General features: G+C 40.0%; 1 protein-coding gene across 6 annotated transcripts in view; it reads right to left on the reverse strand.

Annotated features, from left to right (window-relative positions):
• Positions 1 to 1,155: 1,155 nt before the first annotated feature.
• The window catches only part of LOC128407814 (uncharacterized), an 83,310-nt gene continuing 63,950 nt past the window's right edge, over positions 1,156 to 20,515 (reverse strand). For 4 of the 6 annotated variants that reach the window (XM_053376652.1, XM_053376650.1, XM_053376649.1 and 1 more), the window contains 14 exons: positions 20,228 to 20,394; positions 19,926 to 20,041; positions 18,218 to 18,342; positions 15,225 to 15,455; positions 14,277 to 14,417; positions 11,974 to 12,140; positions 11,168 to 11,244; positions 9,073 to 9,185; positions 7,133 to 7,342; positions 4,893 to 5,033; positions 4,417 to 4,574; positions 3,385 to 3,488; positions 2,098 to 2,207; positions 1,156 to 1,747 (listed from right to left, as the gene is read on the reverse strand). In XM_053376652.1, coding sequence (XP_053232627.1) covers positions 1,581 to 1,747; positions 2,098 to 2,207; positions 3,385 to 3,488; positions 4,417 to 4,574; positions 4,893 to 5,033; positions 7,133 to 7,342; positions 9,073 to 9,185; positions 11,168 to 11,244; positions 11,974 to 12,140; positions 14,277 to 14,417; positions 15,225 to 15,455; positions 18,218 to 18,342; positions 19,926 to 20,041; positions 20,228 to 20,394 — 2,027 coding nt within the window. In that variant the 3' untranslated portion in view covers positions 1,156 to 1,580. The remainder of the gene's footprint in view (positions 1,748 to 2,097; positions 2,208 to 3,384; positions 3,489 to 4,416; positions 4,575 to 4,892; positions 5,034 to 7,132; positions 7,343 to 9,072; positions 9,186 to 11,167; positions 11,245 to 11,973; positions 12,141 to 14,276; positions 14,418 to 15,224; positions 15,456 to 18,217; positions 18,343 to 19,925; positions 20,042 to 20,227; positions 20,395 to 20,515) is intronic. The other 2 variants (XM_053376648.1, XM_053376651.1) reach the window with 2 other exon arrangements.

The following is a 20,515-nucleotide window of genomic DNA, read 5'->3' on the forward strand; positions in this document are numbered from 1 at the left end:
ATTCCATGACAGCCAGCGTGATTCGGTGGTCAGTAAGCTGAACATCTGTCTTGACAATCAAAGTTAGTAAGCTTGCTTGGCTATGTATGTGTTGTGTGAACTATAAAATGGGAACAGTAACCCATTATTTCACATGGTGGTTGTGAGGTAAACACCGCAAAGCAGTTTGCACATTAAAAGGCCATAGAACAAAGTTTTAGAAGTTCAGCTGTTTTTCTGGAAATGTTTGCTGCCCTCTAATGGGGATAAAGCAGCATGGCATACAAAAGGAGCACCAGCAGCCTGCCATTATGAAGCTACTTTATACTGCATTAGATCACTAGTCATCTAGCCCAGTGCCACCTACTTTGACTGGTAGCAGTTTTTCACCAATCCCTAACCCCACTCTGAGTCTGCAGAAGAGTCTGGGAAGATGCAGTTCACCACTTTGCCATTTTTTTGAGCTACACAGATACAGTATTTTTTTTAAAAAAAAATTGGCTATTATGTACCAAGTGTTACAAATTTCAGTTTGATATGATGTTGATATTTTCCTGGTTTTTCTTTACAAATAATTTTTATGTGATTAGCTTCAGTTACTGAAACTCATTCTAAGGCATTCAGATATGAATGCCTAAAGTTCCAAAATACAACCGCCAAACATTCAAAGGCAATTTGAATTACATTTACTGTTTCTTTTTTGTGTGACAACAGACCCTCAATAGAAATGCAATGCCATAGCAGCAATTTAAACAGCAGTTGATATCAATTCAATATATGTATTCACTTATTTACATTTACTGACCCCCCCCACTGATTACAGCATCTCCCCAGAATATGCAAATAAAAATGTTTCTCTAAAAACTAACTTGCAAGTCGGGAACAAAAAAATAATGTCCTTCAAAATCACCCATCTCTCCTAATTATCATTATAATAATCTATTCTAAATCCTAAACCTACCTTTTTCTTGTATAGTCAAAACTAAGTGTAGCGCAGCAAATCATCATTATGTCCTAGGGATAATGCCAAAGTTTTTGGATAATAGTTTTTTGAAAAACAACCTACAGAATTAGTATTCTTTTGATGAAGGTATGAAGTGAATGGAGTACCAATGATGGATAGCTAGAAGCTTTAAGGTTCATTATCTTCAAACAATCTACTACAGGATACGAGCATATTTTCCTTCAAGTTTATTTAAAAATCTAACAACAGGAACATACACTTGAAGGAGTAAAGTACAAGGGTTATGTTCAACCAGTCTTTGCTTATTGAATACACTCCTGCTTTGTGAAACTCAGTGCTGGAAGCAGCCAGCCATTCTTCTGAATCACCGTAGGAACATCTATCATACAACTTTATTCATGTTCCTGGACACTTTCTGAAGTCTGAACAAATTTTCAATTCCTTTTTTTTGCTTCTTTGCCTATTACACTTACTATTTCACCTGTCAAACCCACCTCTACAATTCAAAATATTTTAAGAACAAGGGAAAAGGAGCTCACAGAGTTTGCTTCTCAGGTGGCCAACAATATACATTAGTGCTTGTTCTTTCTTCTATGAAGAACTGTATGACCATGGAACGGTAAGCTTGGCATCTGATTTAAGATGATGGCGTTTTCACATCATTTGCTTCATTTGCTTCTTTTTGAATAGAGAACCCATATTTAAATGTAACAATCACAGTCACTACCAGTACAGCAGTGGTAACTAAAGTGGATATCACTACTGGAATCCACCACTTTTCTGGATCATCCACTGGCTCAGATGCTGTGAAAACAAGGAAAGAGAAAAGATGCTAAGCCCTCACTACACTGTAAAATATGGTCAGACCCTCGTGCCCAAGACACTGCTAATTAGGAGGTAAGCCCATAGAAAACTTCACTAATTTAAAAATGTATTTATTATATGTCAGTGTTGGGACCCCCCCTCCTTTTTTTTTTTTTTTTGCTCCATGGACCTCTGCTTGTATAGACATAGCACCCTAATGCAAACTCAAATAGCTACCCTGGCTCAGGCAGTATCAGTTGTAGAAAAGGAACTCCCAATGAAACTTGAAAGTAGCTTAGTGATTTTTACCTAAACTCCCAATACAGTATCTTGCTAAACATTAAACTCACCTAATGGGGCTTCACAGATCCATGAAGCATTTCCTGAACAAGGAGCTGATATCAAAAAAGCCACAGCAGGTTGCATCTGAGGACACAACTGCTCAGCATCAAAAAGAATCCTGAAACATGAAGTAGACATATATCTAAACAAACCTAGACAAACAACACACACTTTATGCTATAAACAGCTTAGGATGGTCAATAGTAAACTATTGTGGGTGGGAAGGTGCACATGAATAGTCTGATTCCAATGTTATACTCTACTATTTAGCATTTTGAACACTAAGTGGCCCAACATATACTTGAATCTAATGCTTTAGCTACAAACTGGTTTTTGCCTTAGCATGAGTTGATTGTTTCAAGGTTTCCGTAATTATATGCAAAATATTGTAAAACAGGTATTTATATAATTATTTATCATGCACTTGAATATCATCTTACAGAAAACACAGGAGTATAATTTTGTTAAATAATAATAATGACAACAATAATTTTATTATTTATACACTGCCCATCTGGCTGGGTTTCCCCATGAGCCATGTTCTATTAAAAAACAAACAAACAAGCAAACATAAAAAGCTTTTTTTTTTTTTTGTATTCACATGCAGCAGCAACAAAGGATCCATAAGTGCAAAGGGCTATGGGTTTCTCAGGCTTAACAACAGAAGTTTACAACATGTATGAAAATGGATTTTAATAAATTAATCACCAGCAGTGGAAGTGAGAGAGACTGTCATCAGGAATACAGTGGTACCTCGGGTTAAGTACTTAATTAGTTCCGGAGGTCTGTACTTAACCTGAAATTGTTCTTAACCTGAAGGACCACTTTAGCTAATGGGGCCTCCTGCTGCTGCCACGCTGCCAGAGCACGATTTCTGTTCTCATCCTGAAGCAAAGTTCTTAACCTGAAGCACTATTTCTGGGTTAGCGGAGTCTGTAACCTGAAGCGTATGTAACCCGAGGTACCACTGTACAATGACTGGGGAGGGAAGATTTAAGCCTTCCCTCTCCAACTGCTATCCAGTTCAAAACTGTTCCTATTAAAGACCTCCTTGTTATTACAATCAACACTCAGAATGCACAAACCAGTATCATAGCCTCCTATAGAACAATTTATGGGTGAACATTCCAAAAAGTTAAAGTAATCTGCTTTTTGATTGCAGAATGATGTCAAAACTACAGGATGATGTGGTTCCCAACAAGAAGTAATATATACACACACACAGCCTTATGGCATAATTATTCTCTAGTAAATCAAAATTTGGGAATTTGTGAAAAGAGAGCTGTTTAATTTACCTGCCTTCTAGCTTTTCTTCCTGTGAAAGCCACATTTTTGGCTGGAAAGCTGGGCCAGCTACGTGAACCCAGAATATTTTAGAGATCACTTTAGCTACCCAATCCTGCAAAGGATTAATAGTGACAGAAGACAAGAACATCTGATGACAGCTGAAAATATCCAACATCTTTTGAAGTTAAATTTCAGTTACAAATTTCTTTTAACAAAAGACCACATACATGTCGCACTGCGCAAACTAGGAGGTTTTCGGTCAGTTAAAAAGAAGACCGGGAAATAAATTACAATAGATTAGCATGATTATCTGAACACGATAATTTCCTGAACATAGCTCACAGTTCTTTTGTTTCTCAGCAATGAGCCATTCCTAAGTTTATCCTATTTGTTCTACATAAAATTAATAGCAGCTTGTTTTGAATTTATGGTTTTAAAGAAAATATTAGCAAAGTACTGTATAAAGGTGCAAACAAGGTCTACACCAGGGGTCTGCAACCTTTAAGACAAAAAGAGCCACTTGGACCCGTTTCCGAAGAAAAAAACCTGGGAGCCGCAAAACCACTGCATGCGCGCCGCTGCCCTCCGATCTGACAGCGGGCGGGAAGGTGACGTCGGGACGGTGCGTGACTAACACACGCACCACCCCCATGCGATGTCACAGCCTGTACAGCGCCCGCCACAGTGGGGAGTGTTGGGGCACACAATGCGCCTCCTCCCCTCGCTAGTATCCGCCCCAGAGCCGCGGCAAAGGTGTAAAAGAGCCACATGCGGCTCCAGAGCCGCGGGTTGCTGACCCCTGGTCTACACACACAATTATTATTTTTTTAAAAAAAAGGTTTATTCTCACACTTCTCTACTTTCAGCCCACTCCTAAACAGAAATAAGGCCTACTGGGGCAGAATTGCAACCTGTACTATTTTATCTCCCCATGTAATCTAACAAGTTTCCATAAGATGAAAGGCAGTAGAAACCCATTTAAGAAATCAGAGAATGACACTCTCTTTTTTATCTACCTGATTGATGCCTAAGTCACTGACCTTTTCATCATTGCTAGTCATATGTAGAAGCCGGGCTCCTTTAAAAAGGCTGCACATGTATTCTGCATCACTATGATTAATCTGCCCATATGAAGGAATGTAATAACACTGTCCATTGAAGTATGTCCAACTGTAGTAACAAAACTGGCTTCTCAGATCTTTTCAAAAAGAAGGAACACAGTGGGGGGAAATGATGCACTTACATAATTATCACTAGGCAGGCAACAGTACAATAAATAAAAGGTCACATTGCCCCTCACTATTTTGAAACAAAGTGGGTCCCCATCTATAGATAGAGCTGCTTAGCTTCTTGCCTCCCACAATTCTTTGCTCCTGCCTGCTGTCACGTGGTGAAAAACCACCTACACTGTTGGTTCCATCATCCCACAAATTAAATTGAACAGATTACAAAAATGGAATATATCAATAAACTCAAGCTAATAAGACCACTTTTGTCCCACTACTGTAGTACTCACTTATTTCACAGAGCTTTAAATCATGTTCTGAGCAGGTCACATCACCAGCACACTTTCCTGTTAATCTATTGCATGGTTTATCTTCTGGACATTCTGGGCACCTTTCTTGACAAAAGGCTCCAAAACGTCCTTCTCTGCAAGCTGAAAATGTATTTTAAAATAACAAACTAATGTTTAGATAAGAACAGTGCTTTATGGTCCCACCCCCTTCAAAAAACAGTAATCTTTATCTAAGTCCCCATACAATAAGGCATGTAGGCATATAGATCTGATTCCATGAAGTTAAACAATATCCACGTGAGTGCTGAGAAGCAGTGGCATAGCTTCACGTTCCAGCACCGGGGGCGGAGAGCAGGCAGGGGTGGGGCTGGTGCACGTCCCAGGGGTGGGGCACACGTCCTTGGGCAAGCGCTGCGGGGGCGGGGGGCACCCGCGATGGCACCCTGGGGATCACGCTGCCGGGGGTGGTGCGCTCCCCCCGCATTCCTCTTCCTCCACCAGTGATGAAGGGCACCAAATAAATAGGGTCTACTTATTCCTTCCTGTGTGTGTCCATAGGGGATGGGAAGTGGGAGCAGTCCCCCCCCCAAAAAAAATAATATTCTGCAGATTCCCAGTTTGTTTGTTTTCATGTAAGTTTTATTCAAAGTTTAGTGATTCCAAGTTTTTAATTCTTTTATCATGCAAGTCTCTAGCCCTTGTATAACCTCAAGTATGAAGCAAGATGTGCAGGCAATGTTCTGCTCATTCAGTTTGTGAGAAAGGGAACAGAGGGGAGAAAGTCCCTGTTGTGCACCTGGAAATCACTGCACTGAAAGGACACATTAGTGGGGAAATGTAGGGAGGCGACGTGTTGAGATTTCTGCATTTTCTGCATTGTGGAGGGTTGGACTAGATGCCCCCTGGGATGCCTTCCAACTCTGCAATTATATGAGTCTATGCTAGTAGCCCTGCCAAATAACCCAGTGTTGTGTCCATTTTTATTTGGGAAAGGGGAGTTAAAGTAGTATATACAGTCTTGAAGTGTAGTTTTTATCCTGGTTTGTCTTTTTTTCCAAAAAGGGAAATGAAAAGTGTCAGGTGGCTATGAAGTTTATTCTAACAGCACTGTGATTAAGGCAGGGAAGCCAGGAAAAAATCATGGGGTTCATTCATGGTGAAAGACACTGGGCGCCTTAAGACTGTGTTCTGCAAGAGGGATTCAAACACATACCAGAAATTTAGGCTTGTGAAATTAAAGTGGATTAAATTTATATAGCAAACTGGCAGGCTGGATTCCTAATCCCAAGCCCAACCCTCTTGGGCCAATTTACACCAACCTCCTTGGAAGATGTCCTTTGAGCACCAGTCAGCTAACACTGTCTGGATGTGCAGTACATTAATTTTTCATAAAGGAACAAATGAAAGCCATTTATTTATAATACAGTATAAATTTTATACGAAATACATATACTCAAGGACTTCATGGGATAAATGGTTAAACTTGCCCAGTGCCCTTGGTGATTCCAGTGTCTGATTGAGAAGCAGGTTTTGCCTCTTCTTGATTCTGCCTTATATTATAGCTTTCTTACTTTATCCCAATTACGTTAATGAGAAGCACTGTGAACAATGCCAACCCCTATCTATACAGCTTTGCCCTGGATTCTGTTTCTTGTTCATGTTAGAATGTGATGGGAATAGGCTATTTTATAAAAAGCTGCTATATTTTATTATTATTGTTATTGCTACACAGGTGGTAACCATTTTAGGCGCATCCAATTGATGCACGATTACCAATGTGCAGGTCCTTTTGGATGCAGAAAAGGGGCGGGGCGTGCTTATATGTGCTCCCCTGATGCTTGCGGTGCCTGGGAATGGAACCCCTGCATGAAATGGCCGCTGCCTGTATTTATTTTTATCCTGCCTTAGTCTGGGACTTAAGGTGGCTTACACAGACAAACTAGAAAAACCTAAAAACATAGAAAAGACAATAATTAAATGTAGCTAAACACTAACAGATTTAAAAGTCCATTAAATATTTAATATTTAAAAGTCCATTAAAAACACAGACAACAATTAAACCATCACAGCACCAGGCTGCAGACATATGACTTTCAGCTAACTTTGTGAAGCATGTACATAAATAGGTCATTACTGTGATGATTAGTAACAGTGTTCCATACCTTTCTAATTTCTTTTTCTCATTTTTTTTTGCTACTCCTTCCCATAACCCTTCCCTACACTCTAAAGTGGACAGTTACCAGTTTTCATGAATGTAGCATCCGACTTTGAGTTAGTTGAGATCAGTTCTTTACCACTGACTGGTACATACTGTCTTTTCCATAAGCTGATTCCAGTGCATTTTTCTTCTAAAAGGCAGGCTGATATTGCAAGCTCCTTTTGTATATACATTTTGTCCCCCATAGGCAAGATGAGCATCTTTCCAGGGTATAGCCAGAACATTTTGGCATCTGAAAGGTATTTTAAAATTCTTTTTTTCCCTTTGCATTTTCCTAGAATAATCTGCCTGATCATATTGTGACTTCACTTGTGTCATTATTATACACAGAGCCACCTGGCTTGCCAATTAATAATATGCTGGCTTCCTAATTCCTTTTTTTCTACCAAGCGAAGTCCGAATGCTGCATTTGAAGATGGCTTTCTGAACAATTAGGAATGTGGGTGGCATTGTGGGTTAAACCACAGAGCCTAGGACTTGCCGATCAGAAGGTCGGCGGTTCAAATCCCCGTGACGGGGTGAGCTCCCATTGCTCGGTCCCAGCTCCTGCCAACCTAGCAGTTCGAAAGCACACAGTGCAAGTAGATAAATAGGTACTGCTCTGGCAGGAAGGTAAATGGTGTATCCGTGCACTGCTCTGGTTCGCCAGAAGCGGCTTAGTCATGCTGGCCACATAACCCGGAAGCTGTACGCTGGCTCCCTTGGCCAATAAAGCGAGATGAGCGCCGCAACCCCAGAGTCGGTCACGACTGGACCTAATGGTCAGGGGTCCCTTTACTTTACCTTTTTCTGAACAATTTACTGCTGTGCAGGAAGACATTGTACTGAATTCTGGAATTATTATTCATCTTGAAACTACTATTTATAACATTTGGAGTTAACAACCGACTAACATCTGGGAATTTTGTACAGGGATACCAGCCAGAGGTAGCTCCAAATATAGACCAGTAAGCCAGTCTTGCAGTGAGCCACAGACCTGGGCAAGTAACAATTGATTCTGCACAAGTAGCTTTGCTGAACTAATAGGAATATAGAAAGCTACCTTATACTACCTCAGAATGTTTATCTATCTATCCTACTATTGTCTGTCTCTAAGGTCTCAGCCATCAGCCACTCCCTAATATTTTTAAGTGGAGATATCAATAACAGAACTATGGAGCTGTCTGTGTACAATACTGCTTCTCTGCACCTGATCCTGTAAGAGTATATATATAATTAAATATAATTAAATACACAATTAATAGATTTAATACAGGGCAACCCAACGTTTCATACCAAGTGGGCTACAAGAGTATTCAGACATGGAACCCGCAGGCTGCCTTCCCAAAGCCAGACAAGCAAGGTGCTAGACATTGGAAAAGAGACCATAGGCTCTGGCAGGGTCCTAGAATCCTCCCACCTCCTTCCCCAAGCTGGGGAAGCACTAACTAGGCTTCAGGAAGGAGGAAGGAGGAAGGAGGACTCTAGGAACCCTCACGCCTTCGTCCCAAAGTCCAGTGCCTTGCTTACAGGCTTTGGGAAGGTGGTGCAAGGGATGTGGTGGGGTCATATGTTGCCAAGGGCCACTGAATAAAGCCTCAAGGGCCACATGTAACCCTTGGGCCATGCGCTGGACCACCCTGATGTAGATGCATGTTATGCCTGCAGACAACCCAGCTTGGGGAGGGGGGATGCTTGGCAATGGGCACTGTCCCAGGTGGCACATTTCAAATTGATCTTGACACCCATCTGACCCTTGGGTCATAGTGTACAAGCAGCTGGTTCTAGAAACATAATGCTAAGTCAGGTCACCATGGCTTCAGAACATTCAGTACATGCAAAAAGGCATTGGATAACTAAGTTCCAATATGCCTATCAGCCTGAGAAGTGTGTATCGTGTTAAGTCATTACTGCAAGTGACAGAGGTCACGTTTACCAAACATCCCTGCTTCTAGTTGGGAACTGCTGTGAATTTTCTCTTACCTACACTTCTTTTACAAGCCAAGATAGCAAAGAACGAACACGGAACATTTTCAAGGTCCCCGTTCTTCCTCATTTGTGTGCAGGTGGAAGAAGCTTTTCCGTACATTTCTTGACTAAGAATCAAACACACAAGAGGTTATACCAAATAAACTCTTGCACATGTGGGATAACTTCTGCAAGCACAATAGAATGTACCTAATCACAAGAAAACCAGCTCTGTAGCTCTCCCAAGCCTCTTGGGCAGGGTATAGGGAACATGGGGGAGTAAAAGGAGGGGAGTTGCATTGCACTTGCAGAAGTTGTTCTGCGCATACAATGATTTAGCTGGATGCAACCCAAGGTAAGCAAGGTTAAACACTGCAAAAAAAAAAAAAAATCACCAATATTTTAAATTATAGTGTAACCTTATGAGGCTTTGCCCTCGGGCAGGAAAAATATTGCACCCGGGAAAGGGAAGTGGGAGTCAACAGACACTCAAGGAATAGTTTCGGAGAAAAAGCTTTATTTCTACCATCCATGAACTGGCAGAAGGAGCAAGTTCACAGTCATTTGCACAGAGTATATATTCCCCTTCCAGTTCCCTCCCCTTTCTCCTCCTCTTCCAGAGTCCTTCCCATGAGTTCCTCTGAGCATGTACAGAAAGCTGCTGTCTTGGGACTATTGGGACTCTTGGCATCCTTCCCAGGAAAGGGGGTAGAGAAGCCTTGCGTCTCAGCGTGTTCAAGATGTTGCAACTGAATGAGATAAGAGTCAGTTCCCAGTCCTGCTTTGGCATTGACAACTGGCCAAGAAAATGAGAAAAAGCATTGTTCTATTCAGCTACCTTTGTTGCAGAGCAAATGAGCAGATGCTTAGCTAATGCCTTTAGCTGAGAAATGATTTTGAAAAGCTTTGAGAAGCTTTGAGCCTGCTTGGGGGGGGGGTGACTTCGGGCCTAGGTGGGGTCACCTGTCCTCACCTTCCTTCAATAGTAGATAATATTTTAAATTATAGTATATAATAGGCAAGGTAATTATAGCAAAATATAAAGTTTAAAAACAAGGCTATACAAATGAATATCAGAGAAAAAATTGAAATGATGAAATTTAAAATGTTGTAATTTCTATTTATATGTTGAATTTGAATGGCAAATCTTTACATTAGAACTGAGGACTCTAAATCTGTGACAACACTGTATCCAAAAATGCCTCCTGCCATTCAATGGCATATTTCTTGATCATTTAATAATTAGTAGACAATTTACTAAATGCTGTTACAGGTGGCTGCTAAATACTGTCAGTAGCATGCCTGAAATTTCAAAACATTGCCTGCTGTCCTGCCTTCACCTGTCTGTTTCAAATGTTGCTGCTACAACAAAACCACTGGATGTTCCATTCTGATCTAAAATAAGAATCATAGAATTGTAGAGTTGGAAGGAACCACAAGGTTCATCTAGTCCAACCCCTGCTATGCCAGAATCTTTTGCCCAACTTGGAGTTCAAACCCACAGTCCTGAGATTAAGAGTCACATGCTCTACTGACTATTATTCAGTAAATGAGCTGGTCAAGCTATGTGTGGCAGAGCAGATGCAATCGCCCTCTAAGGCTAGTTGGAAAGAAAGCTGTAATAATATATTGCTTCAAAAATTTGGTTTTTATCCAGTAGCCCTCCTAACATCTAATGTGCAGTCTAGCTGAAGGTTTATTAAAGAGCATTTGCAGGAACTATTGGTCAGACAGGATATGGAAGCAGTGAAGGCAACGATAACATCAAATACCTGCTGTCTAGCTCAAACAAACTAGTTATGTTTAACACAGTAAAGCTTGCGCTAAAAGCCTCTCAACTCAGGAAAGCCCTGGAGTCCTGTCGTGCCCTGAGTTTCCCACCTGAGTTTGTGAAGTGTTTTATAATGTTTTGATAATATATGCTATAATATGTTTTTAAGACCTGTCTGTTTTTATTTGTTTTGTTCTTGGCTATAACCTGTACATGTATTTGGTTGACCAATAAAATCTGATGACTGATGAACATCTCAACAGGTGCTTATTTCTTATAATCAGCTAGACAACTAAACCTGCCTAATACACCATTAATGAAAGCAGTAGTTTCTCTTACGAGTTAGTCATTTCTTTGAGTTTTGGCACTGCTGAGTCAGTCCATATAGCATCCTTTATCATAGACATCAGCCAGACCTGCAGATTAAGAATACACTTATTTGATAGACATACTGAACATCAACAGCATAGTTCTGTAATCTGCCCTACCTGAAAAAAGAATTGTTTGAAACTATTTATCTATTATTTATTTAGACCATTTCTATATCACTTAATATATAAAATGGCATCTCTAAATGGTGTACAAAAATTAAAGCAAGAACATATAACTTGAACAAGTAGATGAACAATGCAATGTAGATTTTTTCAATATGTTCCTTTCCTTACTACACATTGTTCGGATCTTTTTGAATGTTCAAAATATTCAGCAAAGGGGGGGTAGGATTTTATAATGTAACACTGCCAATTATGTCAAGACAGAGCAATGGCAAATAATGATATAGCCACTTACTTACTTTATGCTCCAGGACTAAACAAGTCTACATGTTTTCCCTAACGTTGTCTTCCCTATCTTCATATTTTAACATATATCATAGGTCTGATATAGGAAAATTGGTTGCATTATATGATATATAACATCAGCAGACACCCACTCTAGAGCAGAATAAAGACTCCTATGTCAAGCCTGAAATAGTAGCAGAAAATTCTCTTGCTCTCCAAATGCATGTTAAGTTTAACTTCTGTATCCAATAGGAGAAGGTACTGTTTTTCAGTTGACAGGGTATAAAAAGGCAGGGTATAAATAAATAAACTCTTATTTCTCATTATTTATGCCATTCCAGAACTGTGTCAGTTTATGCATGTTACCTTTTCCTCTTTGCTTAGTGGCAGATGTATAAGTTCAGTTTCATAATAAGCATTGCAGAAATCCTTTGCTCCTTCCCAAGTGAATTGCTTCACCGTCTCTATGTAATAACAATTGTCCTTCCAGTACCACCATCCAGGATCTGTTGGACACTTAAGATTAATCACACCTGAGAAATTAACAGCAGCATTTTAAACAAATATAATTTCCAAGTCATTGCCCCCACCCCACCACCAGGTCAGAAGTGTTGTAACAATTAAGCCTGCTTGCAGAGGGCTGATACTCAATCCACTACCCACTTGATGCCAGAAATAAATTGGGGTCATAAAACAGTGTCCAGTACATATGTTATAATAAATGAATGCTGAGTGGTGATGTATCAGGAAAGTGAGCCCTTCACTGCCCATGCCAAAACACACCCGGCTAAAAAGAGAGAAGGGTAGCATCAGACATCTATACCTTCAGAGATTGCATGGCTCTTTCATTTTTCTCCAAAAAAAAAGTCAAAACTTCCTGTGGTCCAAAGGGGGAAAAAAAGAAGAAACACAATAAAAATATGGGATGACTTCATCATATGGATGCTCCTTAAAAACTGAATGAGGCATGGTAATTCCATACTACACACCTAGTGTGAAAGCACCCCAAGTCAGCATAAATCACTATCTGGTTACATCATAAAAACTTTCACCTGATGAATGCAACAGTATCTTGATAACCCATATGCAGAAGGAAACCTACTGCTAAAAAACAATACATTTCACGCGTCCCAACTTCATGTTGAGGAACTCATCTGCTAAAGATTGCATCAGCCCTTCTTGCTAGATGGATGATTTGAAATCCCACAGAAGCAGATAGGAATCAATTAATGTCATTCATTTGTGCATGAGACACATTTTGGCACCTGATTGACATGCTTGTATGCCATGCTTCACTAACATGCATGATACTGGAAATAGAGTTTGAATGGGTAGGCATGATCAGGTCAGACGTTGCCAGACCGGCATCTGTAGGCACCTACAAAGGCCTTCACTGTGACACCAGACCCTGGGTAGAAGTCCTAGATTCTGAGCTTTTATTAAAAAAAAGAAAAGAACATAGTCTTCCTAGAAAAAAGTTATGAAGCAAAAGGGTGTCATTATTCTATTGTTGTTGTTGTTATATCCTCCAAGGTAACACACATAGTTCTCTCTCACACAATCCTGTGAAATAAGTTAGGCTGAAAGTTAGGCTACTGTCCCAATATCTCCCAATGAGCTTCGTGAGTGAGGATCTAAACCCTGGTATCCCAGGTCAACCAAACTTGGCTATGTAGAAATATTAGCAATACCCATTTTGTGTCAAGCTACAACCTTATGGCAGCCATTTTGTGACTGGTGCTAACGACCTTCTCTCAAAATTCCAAATGTGCTACTGGATCCAAAAAGTTTGGCAATCCTTGCTATAGGTAGCAGGCCAGAAAGCCATGGGAGAACAGAAGATGGCATTAGTGTGCATGAAGATGGAAAAACAGCCCATGTTTTCTAAGCAGAATGCTGACAAGGCCATGAAAAAGGAAAAGCACAGACTAAATGCACAGACGTGCTCTGGTTAGTTATTGCAGGCACATTACAAAACTTGCTTTCTTATCTCTCCCTAACTGCTGACCGGTATGAAGCTAGCCTTGAGCTTAAAGCAATCTGGAAAATACAGCAGATAACTCTGAAGCAGAAATGTGCATTTACCAGGACTCTGGCATCAAAACCTTCACTACACCTAGTTTGGCCAACAGATCATTTGTGAGTTGTAAATTTGAGTGCAGTTTAGGATAAGGTTTTTAATCTACTGCTATTTACTGGATTTAATAAAACTTTATAACTAGAATTTCACTATTTGGTATGTTGTGGGGCTCCTTCTGCATGATCCTACCCAGACTCAAGGTCTGATCAACCATGAGTCACAAGTAGGACAAATGAGGGTCTTTATTGGTCACAAAGACATGAGGATACCTAGTCATAGAAATCCCATGCATTGTCTCATTTGTTGCTCAGCAGATTTGCCAGACAAACCCAAGTCCTACAATTTCTGACTTATTAATTCTTCCTCAGTAACATCCCCTTTCACCATTCTTACTCTGCTTGTCAATAAAGAGTAGAACAAGGGAGGTAGCACATCCTTTCACAATTTTTCACAGGACACGATTGTTATTAGCTGATAAGAATAAGAACGGATTAATTCTTTTACACTGCTACTTCCATAAAAGCTCTCCCCTCCAGATCAGTCTGGGGAGGGGAGGGCCACCCAACCAACAGGACTGCAAATTGTGTACCTTCTTCACAATCTTTTCCTATGAAGTCTTCGTTACACTGCTCATTTTCTGCACATTCTCCAGTTAATGGATTGCAGTTCTTAGTGCCATTACAGGTGCAGTTTATACTACAATCAGGACCATAATACCCTGGTGTGCAAGCTGCCAAAAGAGATTTCAAAGACCAATTATAATTGCATATTAAAATGACCATAATATGTTTTGTTTTATTTTTTTAAAGCAGGATGGTGAAAATTACATAATAGCATCTCCTCTGCAAATAAAACTGAACAGTCTTATGAAACAACTGTGTGACACAAACCTTATGCCAGCCTCCTGGTGACCCAGAAATCAATTAGGGGTGGATGGAGTGTCATCCAATCAGGAGGAGGATGTTAAAAGTTAGAAGCTGACAGTCTGGGCTTGAGTACCTGTGAAAGCTGAGATAGGGTTTGTCTGTCATTTAGGTTTAGACAAAGCTTGGGAACTGCCTACTTCAGGATCAGTTAAAAGCCTGGTTAGGGCTGACTATCGGGTTAGCTAGGCAGGGCAACCTGGACTGCTTCCTATCTCTTGCCTTCAACCACAAATGTATAGACATGCTACAGAATATGTTAATAAGTTTGTGGAGCCGTCACCACCAATTCAATGGACAACAGTTTGGGAATCCCTGGTCTAGAAGAAGTGTAAACTGAAGCATCTTTTGAAGCTTCAGTGAGTGCTCATTTCAAAACAATAGGGCTATCACTAGCTATTAATCATTATAACTAATTGGGAACCTCCAAATATGGAGGCAGTGTACCCAGAATACCATTTGGTTAGGGACAATAATGGAGGTGGGCTTGTGAGCTTCCCAGAGGTCATTGGGCTAGCCACTATAGTATGAATATAAAAAGAGTGATTCATTTATATAATGGGTTAATTAATCCCTGTCACAGGATTCCACAAGTGTGGCATACTGTTACATACCAGTTTTCAAATATGCTGTATAAATATTTGCAAATGATCCCCTGACAAATACAAGACGCTTTGCAATCAGTGTTATGTACGTAGCTCTTATCCTTTGAACTCCAGTGCAAAGACTTCTTTTGTCTCTACAATGCAGAAAGGCATCATGTAATGATATGTGGGTGACTACTTTAGTGTTGTTGACAATGCCAGTGAGGTAATAGCCACCAAACTCGATGAAATCTGTACTTTCTAGAACACAAACAAAATTAGTATGGATAAATAGCTGTGCAATTTACGTACATCATTTGAAGGACTTCTGTGCCAATCAAACATTAAGCCTAGACAGATGAAAAGAAGCTGCTGGAGAGAGACTGTGAGTAACATAAAGGAAGGGGTGTTTCCAGCTATCCCATCCCTTGCCCGCCTTATAAACTGCTGCAAGAAAGGGACTATGAGCAACATCATGCAAGGGGTGTTTTTAGCACTAATGAAAATGTGAAGCTCCCTTGATACTTTTGAAATTGGATGCTACATGTTGTTCATGTAATCTTGTTGTATTTATAATATTGAAATGTGGGGTTTTGTGGTTTTTTGCTGTTGTGAGATGTTTACTATGTCATTATTTTGCCGTTATTATGAAATTGTTTTTGTAGTTTGTTTTAAATGTATCCCTGTTTCTTTGTTGTGCCACTCTGAGCATGGTTTTTTGTGGAAAGGCAGCATACAGTAAAATAAATGAATGAATGAAAAGAGCAAAAGGAAAAATACAAGTGCCATGAATTATACCAGGAATCTGGCAAGGGTTATTTTCCCCCCTTTAATTCAGAAGGCAATGTAGGAAAAGTCCCACTTACCTAGAACAGAAAACACAATAAATCCAAATAACACTTGAAACTAGGGCTGTGTCCTCACTCATCCGGGATCCAATTCAATGATTTGGACTGGTCCCAACCTGGGACAATCCAGACTCAACCCCTGGATTCTGCAGACAAATATTTGGAAATCCCACTGATTTGCACTGGGAAACCAAAATGGCCATACCATTCTTGTATTGAAACACAGGTATAGGATATTTGGAGACATGGTAGGCCCTACAAAACAAGTCAAGCTTGCCAAATTTCAGACAGGTAGTTCAGAGTTCTTGGGATAATTACCTTTAAGGTTTGTTTTAAAAAAAAAATTGTTAAGACCATACAGTTGGTTGAGTGTTTGATCCTGCCAATTCTCATTTGCAACTTAGAGAGAGAGTTGGAATATAAAGGACTAAGACTTCTTCTTTGCATCGTTCCTGCAGAAAATGAGAGCCCCTCTTGATGCATGACTGATAATTGCACAGCACCTTCAGTTTATAAGATCTCCATTTCCTCTTAAACTTTTGGTAACTATAGCAGGAGAAGGAGCTATCACTAACTCCAAAGACGAGCTGGAAGAATCTCATCTTTTTCTATGTTGTTTCTTGGCTACCCTAGCTGCAAGGAAAGGGGGAAGTGGATCTACTGCTGAACCTCCAGGCCTCTTCCTCTCTACATTTCTGAGAATCTTCGGGACCTTCTGAGCAACCAGGATATAAACCTCTGACAAAGCAGGAATTGGAAGATGGATCTTAGTCACTCTCCTGCCCCCCCCCCATCCGGAAGATGACAAATCTTTTCTCAGATGAGCTGCACTGAAAACCTAATCAGAGACATTCACCTCCCCCAGCGGTGACCAATGGCTGCTTCGTGTGCTGCTCTTTCAATACTCTGCCTAGCCCTGAGAAAAAGGCAGGGAAAGTTGGAACAGACCCATGCCTGTCTGCCTGTCCCAGAGGAAAGGGCAGATGGGGGAAAGGAGGAAGATGCACTGTGCATCTTCACTGTTCCAGTGCTGTTGCTCCTCTGGCCAGCATGGCCCTGAAGAGAATGCTGGCTTGAGATGCAGAGAAATGGTGGATTGGTGCAGGTGTGCCAGACAATTTAATCTCCTGCACTGCCAAAAAAGAGGCTTGCCTCCTTGGATCATTTGCCAAGGTGGACAGCTTGCCCAGCACCTCCCAAAAATTGCTGTAGGCACTGATGATGATTTATTAAATTCGTATCCCACTCTTCACCCTCAGATCTCAGGGCAGTTCACAACATAGTGACAATATATAAACCACAATATACATAGTGGGGGGAAAACAACAACATAGCAATAACTCCTCCCACAAAAACACACATTTAAAACCGCATCAGATGTCAATCAGCCAAAGGCCCGGTTGAAGAGGCATGTTTTCACCTGGCCCCTGAAAGTGTATAATGAAGGCGCCAGCCAAACCTCCCTCCACAAATGGGGATTATAAAGAGTTAATTAAGTAGGCAGGCACCTTCTGTTTCAACTTTTAAATGCTTGCTTAAAATTCTTCTATTCCATCAAGCCTATGCAGGCAACTAAGAATATATCTTTCCACAATAGTTAACGGAAGAATGTTTTTTAATTTTTTATATGGTTTTAACTGTAAGGTTTAATGTACTGTGATTGTAAACCACTTTAATATTTTGTATGAATAGAAATACAGTATATAAATATTTTTACAAGCAAAAATGCAAGGAAGCAAGCAAGGAAAGAAGCAAGCAAGCAATGCAAAAAGTTAGTCAACTTTGCCTTAAATTTAAATTTATGCTACCATTGGTTGCTAATGCAAACTCCCACAATTATATTGCAATTTCTATATTATTATCAGCTTCTTAAAAGCATGGTGAAATAAATATTTCAAACTCTTTCAGAATTTTCATATTGCTAAGTAAAATCTGATTATGCAAGCAATTCAGATCCCACAAGAAAAGCTGATCTTAACTTACTGGGCTAGCAATTTGGGTAAAAAAAGAGAGTTGTACTTTTGATGCACAAAATACTGGTTTTAATTAAATTTCAACAATTTGTGTATTAGGGTGGCCATACTGAAATTGGCATGGAAGTCTTTTTAAAATTTAACTATCTTATTGTATGTCTTCTAATGTTTTACATAAATCAGTAGTAGTATTTCACATTACCCTCTTCTCTTTTCTTGCAAACCCACGATTTTTTCCCGTAACAACTAGTTCCTGGCATTGAACCTTCGGGAACATTTAGCTGCACACAGCAATTCCAGGTGAACGTCCATGAATTATTACGTAACCTCAATTTTTAGAAACACACACAGAAAAAGTTTTGTTACTTTGAAAATTGATTTACAAACATTAATAGCATTCAATGAGTTACTATTGCCCATTTGCATTCTATTAAGGGCTATTTCACAAAGTACCTTGTTAAGAAAACAAAATATTGCATATAAATATGTGAAAACATAATGCACACACACATATGGAAAAGCATGAAACATACATCTGGTAAGTACATAATTATGTATGGCTAAAGTTAGCCATAACATCCCATTATATGATGTGTGAAACTGCCCAAACTTTTGCTTTCTGTTCCATAGCCTCCTGGTTTACACAACACAGAAAGCCAAACATTTGGCTTAGTGCGTTGTCCAAACTTGGGCTCATGGTACAGAAGGAAAAGGGCCAGAGAAAAGCAAAGCAGCTGCAAGCTGCATGTTTGTGTGGTCATCGTAAGCCAGTTTCCTGTACCATGACATGTGAACCAGGGCAGTAAGTAGTACAGCTAGTGTTCTCCTGGAATGAGTATCAGAAATACCACATAGCAGATGGAAGCAGCAGAATTAAGCAACAGAAAGGCTTATGGGTAAATTCTAACATATGCTCTGAACACTTCGTAAACACATTTGAAGGGGGGAAACCCACATTTCAAATTCCTCTAATGAGTCTTTGAGTTTGGCAGCTTCTAGCAGCATGTTAGTGTCACACAATGAAAACAACATTCAGCAATGTGAGCCTACCAGGATTTTATGCAAATAGTTCTGGACAATGTATCCCCAGTAGAGCTACTTTAAGTTTCAGAGGGAGCATGGGGCTGATCATGAGCCTTAGAACTATTATGATATATTTATTTATATGCAACCTTTTCCCCTGAGGGGACTCAAGGATGCTTACAGATAAAAATAAGAACTGCCAATATCACCAATAATTTGAAAAATTAAACATTGATAAAATTATAAACTATACACACAAATAAAATCTATTAAAACATTACCAACTATTACAATAAAAACAGAATGGCAGCAGCCGTCTCATTAAAAGCAGTCAGTGCCCCAAAGCCTGTTGGAACAAGGAAGTCTTCACTTGCTGGCAGGACAACAAGGAGGGAGCCAATATAGCTTAACTAGGGAGGGTAGGGCCGGATTTAGGTTTGATGAGGCCCTAAGCTACTGAAGGTAATGGGGCCCATTATACGTCCAGCTGTCCTTTGTCAACAACCAATTGTCACTGTTTTTTTGTGTTGAATATATGCTATATGGTAATTTATGCACCTAATAGGTATCTAAAGCCATTTGCACATAACAAATAGGAGCCCACACAATACAAAACACTGTTGCTGTATGTAGGTTTTACTTTATTTGTTTTTTATCTTATATTTTGGAAACGTACATCCAAGTTTCTTTTCCTTTAATTTTTTTGGGGGCCCCCAAAAGAGTGGAGCCCTAAGCTATAGCTTGTTTAGTTTATACGTAAATCCGGCACTGAGGGAAGGGGTTCCAAAGTCTGGGAGCAGCCTGGGACATTCAACTTTGTTGTAAATTTCAGAGTGTGGGTGCTTATTCTTGCTGGCAGCAGCAACTGTGGGCCTCACTCAACTTACCATTTTAAATCTGTGTATAAAACATTAGCCTTTGGCCACTCCAAATGGGTACAAAATAGACCACCATGAAGACCAATCCAATAGACTCCTCTTGGCAATATAGTAAGAAGTGAATCCTAAATAATTTAAAAGGTAGAACACCTCTGAAAGAGTGGTGTAGAAATGGGGGACAGACATTTTACAAAAACTTGTTTATCAGCTTAAAACCATCCCCCAAACTGGCATTTCCCACTGAAGTTGCCACATGGCATATCCAAAGTCATACAAGTAAATATATATAATGTGAAAACACAGGCTTATACCATCTCGTTTCTACTAGATATCCAGAGAAGGTCTGCGTCCGTATATCGTCTACACATATCTCTTGCATCGAACCATGTATTTTCTGTTGCTTTGGGGAAGTAATAACAGCTGCCATGCCAGTACACCCAGCCATCTTCAACAGGACATCTCCCGCCAATCAAGGTCCCTGAAATGTAAACACACACATACAGGGTGAATTGTTTCCAGGTAAGCTAGCCTAAATATTATATGTAATACTATGTTTTACTACCTATGTAGACCAAACGCATAAGATACATATGAAATCT

Source organism: Podarcis raffonei, chromosome 2 (genome assembly GCF_027172205.1).
Source record: "Podarcis raffonei isolate rPodRaf1 chromosome 2, rPodRaf1.pri, whole genome shotgun sequence".
NCBI lineage: Eukaryota > Metazoa > Chordata > Lepidosauria > Squamata > Lacertidae > Podarcis > Podarcis raffonei.